The 7,708-nt window shown below is 52.7% G+C and overlaps 1 protein-coding gene across 1 annotated transcript in view; it reads left to right on the top strand.

The window, feature by feature from the left end:
* Positions 1-219: 219 nt before the first annotated feature.
* LOC129498463 (uncharacterized) overlaps positions 220-7,708 on the top strand; it is a 33,085-nt gene continuing 25,596 nt past the window's right edge. Inside the window, exons 1-2 of the mRNA XM_055307769.1 lie at positions 220-276; positions 782-1,188. Of these exons, the coding sequence (XP_055163744.1) occupies positions 220-276; positions 782-1,188 (464 nt within the window). The remainder of the gene's footprint in view (positions 277-781; positions 1,189-7,708) is intronic.

Here is a 7,708-nt window from a genome sequence, read left to right as displayed (position 1 = left end):
AGACTCTTGGAGGAATGAATCTAAAGGACAGGTGTCTCTTCAAGCTGCAATGAACCACTTTCTTCCCTAGCTTCAGGCATTACATGAGGCCATTGCCATGAGGTCAGGGGTATTTCAGTCTGCGGAGAATTTCAGAAACAACAAAGAGAAGGCTGCCAGTCAGAGGACCCATCCTGGACTCTGCCTCCTTCCTGCAGTGGCCCTGTAGTGAGCGCTACCATGAGGCCGACCTGGGCTAGATACTGTGACACCCACCACTTCATGCTGAAAAATGGGGTAAAAGACAACAGTGCGGGATGAGGCCCACAACAGTCTAGGCAGTAGTTCCCACACTTTCCTGAGCATTAATTAGAATCACCTGGGAACTTAAAAATATTGATGCCTGGGTCCCATTTCCCCGATCGAACTGGTGTGAGATGCTACTTGGCGGCATCACTATTTAAAAAACTTCCTGGGTGACTTAATGCGTTGCAAAGTTTGGGACCCCCTGGTTTCATCCATCCATCTTTATGGTTTTGGCGGCGGGGGGCGGAGTCACGCAGCTGTTAATGCAATGAAAGCTGTGGTACCTCATTCCAGGCGCTTGTATTTTAGCTACAAAACCTGACAGAGTTTCAGGGGGCTTACAGATCCCTAAGAAGCAAATCTGGGAACCCCGCGGTGGTGGTGGTGGGGAAAATCCCCAGATCCTGGGGTTGCCGCCCCCATCAGGATGACTTGAGCTCTCTGACCCCTCCTGAAAGAATGACGTTGGCCCCTCTTCACAGAAGCCTCGGCTTAGTGTCCTCGAGCCGAGCTCCCGCAAGGCCAGGCCGCCAGCAGGCAGCCAAGGCCGGGCCGGCGTGCGCACGTGTGCGGCTGTGCACCCTGCTGTGCGCGCGCGGGGCCGCTGGCGAGCGTGCGTTTCCGTTACCGGAGCCCCGGGAGCCGGAGGCCGCGGCTGCAGCGGCGGAGGCGCGCCCGGCCCCCCTCCCCGCCAGTCCCCTCCCCCGGTGCTCCCGCTCGCCCTCCCCCCTCCGCCCTCCCCCCGCCGCGTCGGCCGCTCCGAGGGCGCAGGGCAGCGCTCCGCACGCGAGCCCCTGCCGCGGCCGCCCCGGCGCGCACTGAGCGCAGAGCCCGGGGCGCGCGTGGCGCCCCCTCCCAGCTGCAGAGCACGATGAGCCGCGGCCCGGGGGTCGTGGAGAGCAGGTGAGCGCATCCGCGGGGCGGGGGGCGGCGGGCGGCCGGGCCCAACGTCGGCGCGTCGCGGAGAGGCTTTGCCCCCTCCCGGACCTGCCCCTGCGGGCGGCCCTGGGCTGGGGGCCCCGGCCCGGCACCCCCGCTCCGGCCGCGCAAACAAAGCCCGCCGCGGCGGCGCCGGCTCCGCGCGGGCACAGAGCGTGGGGACCCGGTGCGCCCCCCGCGCTCGGCTCCGCGCCTCCGCCCCAGGCCGGGGGGCTCGCGGACCCCACCCGGGCAGCGCCGGCGGCGCCGGGGTCGCGCGCAGGTGCCCGCGCGGGAGGCGGCGGCGCGCAGCCCCCGAGGCCCCGCGCTCCCGGCCCAGAGGCGGGGCCTGCCGGCCGCGCTGCGCCCGGGGCGGCCGCCTTGCCCTCGGCGCCTGCTGCTGGGCGCCGCGGCCGCGGCAGGTGGGCCCCGCTGGCTCCCGCCCTCCCCCCCGGTGGGGGCGGCTGCGGCGGCCGGCGGGTCGCGCCGAGGCCCCCCCTTGCTCCCCGCGGGGGGCCCCGCTCCCTTCCCGCCTCCGCCGGACTCTCCGCCCCCGAGGCTCGGTTTCTGCTGTCCTCGTCTGCCCCCGGCTCCCGGGCTTCAGCTCTCGGGAGCCCCCGCGCCCTCTGCACCGGGGCGAGGACTTGGGGGGGCCCTGCGCCCTCTGCATCGGGACGAGGACTTGGGCGGGGGACCCTGCGCGCTTTGCACCGGGGCGAGGACTTGGGGGGGAGCCCTGCGCCCTCTGCACCAGGACGAGGATTTGGGGGGGCCCTGCGCGCTCTGCACCGGGACGAGGACTTGGGGGGGGGAGCCCCTGCGCGCTCTGCACCTGGAGGAGGACTTGGGGGGGGGTCCTGCGCGCTCTGCACCGGGACGATGACTTGGGAGGGGGCCCTACGCGCTCTGCACCGGGACGAGGACTTGGGGGGAGGGGTCGCTCCAGGCGGGTGCCTGGGGTTTTGCCGAACACTGTTGGCGCTTTGGCTCCCCGGCTTTTAAGCTGTTTGAATCGAGGGTGGGATTGGTTCCCTTAACGCCCCCCCCCCCCGCCGCCCCTGCGTGGAGGCCCCCTCGCCGGCAGCCCTCCCCGTCCTGTCCCCCCCCCCCCCCCCCGGGTGGTGCTAACACCACGTCTCATGCACCGAGGGCTCCAATCAACGTTGCTTGAAGGATTTTCTGCTGTTTCTGTAGAGGTAGCCAGTGCCTCCGTTGGTCACCAGACCTTTAACTGCAGCTGCCTTTTACCTGGGGATGTTTGTGAAGAGCTAGTTTGGGGATCCTCTGGCGGGATCGCGGGCGTTGACTGCAAAAGGAGTTGCCGTCATCTGCAAAAGGAGGCTTTGGGCCTCGGATGTGGTGTTTCAGCAAGTCGTGTGATGGGCGGTTTGCAAAATACATCCTTTAAGCAATCCTCTCACTGCCCTTAGGTCAGTGCCTGTAGGGAGCCACCGAAAGCAGTGCAGAAACGCTCAGCAAAGATTCAGACTGCAGAGAATTTTCTTCTAGGATGGTTAGTGCTGCAAAACCGAGGAACAGCTCGAGCAAGGAGAGACGTGGTGCCACGGCTTAAAATGTCCACCACTTCAGCTTTTCGTGCATCATTAAACATCAGGCCCGGTTTCTCAGAGAGGAGGGACGTTTGTTTTTCCACCACTGTCCTTTCTTTAAAACACTGTTGCAATCAGGAAGGCAGCCTGGAAAAGTCTGTGTGTAGTTGGCTTTACTATTTGATTTCTTGACCAAGATCATGAAGAAAACCACAGTAGGACACATTGAACATCACACCCTCTTCTTAGAGGGGTATTCATCCAACAGCGGGTCTTGGGGATGGTTGTTAAAGAGAGTTTTGAATTAAATTATGGCTTTACTTTTGTGAAGTTTCCCCTCCGAAGAAAACCCTAAAGAGAGGAAGTGAATTCAAATACGATACATTAACACAGTCCTTTCCACAAACAGAGCTGACTGGACTTTTCTGCCCGCCACCCCGAACTACCCACCCTTGCTGGTTGGTATTACTGGAAGATGTGGACCCTCCCCACCTCTTTCCACGAAAACTTGTTAGTCCACCATCTCTGATCTTTCTGGCCTCTTCAGGGAGACTGTTGCTAATGTGTCATTTTCATGTTTCAGCCTGGCAACAAAGTCCTGTGAAATTCAGTATCAGACCAAGGTGAGGTGCAGTTCTCTGTAAACTGTAAAGCACCCCACAGATGTTGGCTACTGTTGCTTGTAATTTTTAGTAGCCGCACAGCATTCCATTCTCACGTATTTGGCGATTTAAGCTGTTGTAGGTTTTTTTAAATACCGAGGAGGAGAGTCTTTATGGCTACCATATTCTTTCTGTCGTTTATAGGTTCAATGAACATTTTTTTTTTTTCCCCAGTGCAGATTATAGGCCAAGCCACGTGTTGGATGCTGGGGATGTGGAATCCTTGGCTATACACATGCCCTCTCACGCTCTTACTCGTTTTTTTTGTTTTGTTTTGTTTTTTTCAGTTCTCAGACTTGTAAACAGATTACAGCAGAGTAGGGCAATAAATCCATTAATCCAGGTGTATATCAGATGTTGGCTCAGGGAGAGGTGTAGAGAAATTCCTTCTACAGGGCTGAGTCATGGGGATTCCCCTGCCCCACACATCTCCAGCTCCGGTAAACTTTTTTCTTGTTCGCTCTGGGCACTTTCTTTCTCTTTTCTTTCCCTCCTTCCCTCCTTGTCTTCTTGCTGCTGGAGATGTTACAGCCCTTTCCTCTCCTGGCCCCACTTCCCTTGGGAGTACATTGTGCAGTGCTCTCCCTGACAGGTACAGGGAGGGGGAAGGGAATAAACCCTGAAACTGTTCTCCCCAATTCCTGCCACCCTACAGCTGCCTTTTAGGCCACATCCCCCATGCAGTTAGCCTCTTCCCCTGGCTCCCCCACTGGCCAGGCTCATTTTCCATTCACAACTGTGGCCCAGAAAGCCAAATCCTAGATACTTTCCTTTTCCTTTCCTAAGATGCTGAAAACCCTTTGTGTGTGTGTGTGTGTGTGTGTGTGTGTGTGTGTACATACACAATCATACAGAAAACACAAGCATCCTGAGTGGCACCTCACAAGTGAACACATCTATGTAGCTACCTTCTGGGTCAAGACATAAAAAATGGTGCCCTAGAAGCCCCTCTCATACTCTGATTACTCACAGTCCTATTTCTTCTCCTCAGAGGAGTGAGATTAATTTTGCTTGTTTGTAAACTTTATAAAAATAGAATCTTACAGCATATAATCTTCACATCTGGCTTGTTTTGTGCAACATTACATCCGTGAGATTGAGCCACATTGCTGTGTGTAAGCAGTTTTTCCTTGTCATTGTTGACACTAGTCCGTTATATGATTATATCACATTTTGTTCATCCATTTCTACTGTTGATGAGTGTGGTAGTTGTTCCTAGTTTCTGCCATACAAGTAATATGCAATGAATCTTTTAGCCTTTTGCTACCCAAAGACCTACCAGTTCCACCACTGTCTTTTTTTACTGGAGTGACTTAAAAGGGAAAGTGGTGGGTGGAGCAGCCAGCCTGCTGAGCCAGCCCTGTGGATTTTCCATCTTTGCCATCGCTAATACTTTTGGAGGAACTGAAGACTGCTCTCATTCAGGGACCTGACCGGTGAAGAAGAGACACCATAGGATGGCTTCTTTTGTGAGTGAGCTGATTGGAAGTAGAGATCTTTGGGAAGAAAGAAGAAAAGAAACTAGGTCATGATGGGAAACTGGCTTCGTTCAGGAGGTATCCTGATCAGGGGATGGACAGCTGGTGGCTCAGGGTCTCCACATCTCTTCTGCCCACCTCCCACCTGCCCCCACTTTCCCTTTGTTGAGTCTCTGATCTACCCTAGGGCTAGTCCTGGAGGGCTTGGCTCAGAGGAAGTCTTTCCATCCCGGCTTGTATGGAGGAGACCTTGCCTTCCAGAGCTCAGTTCTGAATGAAGACAGTTTCCTTGGACTGTTCTTTAAAGTTATGTAGCCCCGGAGCTTTTTGGACTACAACTTCCTGGGCAGGGGGCCTGGCTCTTGTGGCCTGGGGGATGGAGGTTTTCTTTGGCAAAATGCTTAGGCCTCTGGACTCAACAGAAGCTGTGTCTTAATCTGCAAATTGTCAGAGGGTCACACAGGTTCAGGCAGTCCCCATGTAAGAAGCTGAGGACAGCAGATTCTGGAACCCTGCACTATTGACTTCCTCCTCTGCTTTCAAGTTTTAAATCTTCCCAAGATGGAAATACAGAGACTACCTAGCCAACTGAAGAATTTCCACTTAGCATCCTGGTGGTTGTCACCACTTTGGTTACAGAATTAGGATTCCTCTACCTCCTTGACCTTCCTCATCTCTTGCTTCTCTCCCCCTGACCACACTTTTGTTCTTCCTGTCCGTGGACCTTGATCCACTCCTCTCTATCTCAGACGGGAGCTGCTCTCAGTACTCCCAGTCTTCTGTATTGTCCATTTCTTCTTGTGCTTTGTGGCTCAACTTAAATGTCACTTCCTGGGGTTCCTGGTGGCTCAGTTGGTCAAGCCTCTATCTTTGGCTCAAGACATGATCCTAGAGTCCTGGGATCGAGCCTGCTTCTCCCTCTCCCTTTGCCCTTACCCCACTTGTGCATGTGCCCTCTCTCTCAAATAAATAAATAAATAAAGTCTTAAAAAAATATCACTTCTCCAGGGAGCCCACCCCAATTCCTCAATCTTAGAGGAACTCTCTTGTCATTCTCTAAAAGCACTTCCTGTTTCAGATATAGGAAGTCAGGCTTCCCCATCAGGCTGATGGCACAGGCCGGTTGCTTTGTTCACTCGTGTCTGGCACACACACTCCACACATGTTAGTTGATGAGTGAATTGATGAGGAAACTAGGAGACCTGAGACAAGTTGTGAGATTGTCTCTCCTTATAACTTGCTGTGTGATCTTGGATATGTAATTCACTTACCCTCTCCTAGATTCCCATCTCCCTTTGTAAAATAATGCATCAGGCTGTAAGATCTTGTGGGTTCCTTTCGTTTTCAATTTTTTTCTGAGCCTAACAGCTAGAGGATCCTGTTGGTGGGGAGGCAGCACTCTCTGAAAATGCAAGATGGCTTTAGCATTATGTTTAATTGGCTGTGTGACTAGTCACATGCTTGTGATCTTAGCATAAAAGCTCAGTTCTTCCCAGTTGCTTGTAGCCTGCTCTGGGCTAACAATATAGCTTATGTTTGTTTTTGTTTTCCTCTTCCTGCATCATATGCATATGTATTTGTTTCCTGATCTGTCTCCTGCCTCCATGCAGGTGCCCCCTGGGGACAAGATTCATGTGCTTTGTGTTACTTTTATATCCCCTCTGCCTAGCACAGCACCTGTCTTATGGTAAATAGCTAGGTGTTTGTTAATCTGAGTTGATGGAAGAGATCTATATTATGGAGAATATTACTGGCATTGGGATTATGGCCTGGGAGGTAGAGTTATTTCACAACTGTCCATATTAACTCAACTTTGTGACTAACATGAAATCTTCTCCATTTTCTTTAACCGATTTACTTACGGGTTTTACTTTGTTACTGTCTGTTTTCTAGAAGGTTGATAGGAGCTAACAGAGGTAAAATCCTGCTTGGTTTGGGACGCCTGGGTGGCTCAGGTCCTGATCCCGGGGTCCTGGGATTGAGTCTCACATGGGGCTCCCTGTAAGGAGCCTGCTTCTCCCTCTGCCTGGGTCTCCACCTTTCTTTCTGTGTCTATCATGAATAAATAAATAAAATCTTAAAAAAAAATACTGCTTTGTTTAATTCTGGTAAAAAGTTAGAGGATTTGGGGATTATTATGGATGTAATTATGCCTAAAAAATTCCGTTTACGTGTAGTTGAGAATTACCTTCATAGGCAGTAGGATCCTTAGTAGGAAAAAAGACTGGTGTTTTGTCATTATCTGCGTGGCAGTCTTTTTAGCTTTTTTTTTTTGTAAAACCGTACTGATAAAAGCTTGAGCTCTGCAATCAAATGGACCAGGATTCTTGGATAAGTTACCCAAGATCTCTGAGCATTATTTCCTCTTCTGTGAAAGGAGGAAAATTCTAGCCCAGTGTCAGGCACTTAAAAGGTTGTTGTGATGATTAAATGAGCTCACTGACATATGCCAAGTCCTTGGATTAATTTCCAGCACACTGTAAACATTGAACATAGATAGGCCATTATCATATTAAGGTTTTATTTCTACTTTAAGGATTGTTAAAAATCTTTAAGTGGAGAATTATTACTTATGAGCCAGATGGGAGTAAAATCATTTGGACGCCTAGTTATCGATCTGTCCACACTGCACAGAGTCAAGCTGGGTGCCGAGGAGGGAGAAGGCGCTTCCTCAGAGGCTGGAGCTCTTGCATTCTGGTTCTAGTGCACCATCACCTGCCCGTGTTGGTTTGGCCAAGGACTGAACACCTCTGAGCTGCAGTGTCCTCATCTGCGTGTGGGGATGGCGCTCCTTGGCCTGCCTTCCTGGCTGAGT

This window comes from Nyctereutes procyonoides, unplaced genomic scaffold (assembly GCF_905146905.1).
Source record: "Nyctereutes procyonoides isolate TBG_1078 unplaced genomic scaffold, NYPRO_anot_genome, whole genome shotgun sequence".
Taxonomy (NCBI): domain Eukaryota; kingdom Metazoa; phylum Chordata; class Mammalia; order Carnivora; family Canidae; genus Nyctereutes; species Nyctereutes procyonoides.
This window is presented reverse-complemented; position numbering and strand designations above follow the sequence as displayed.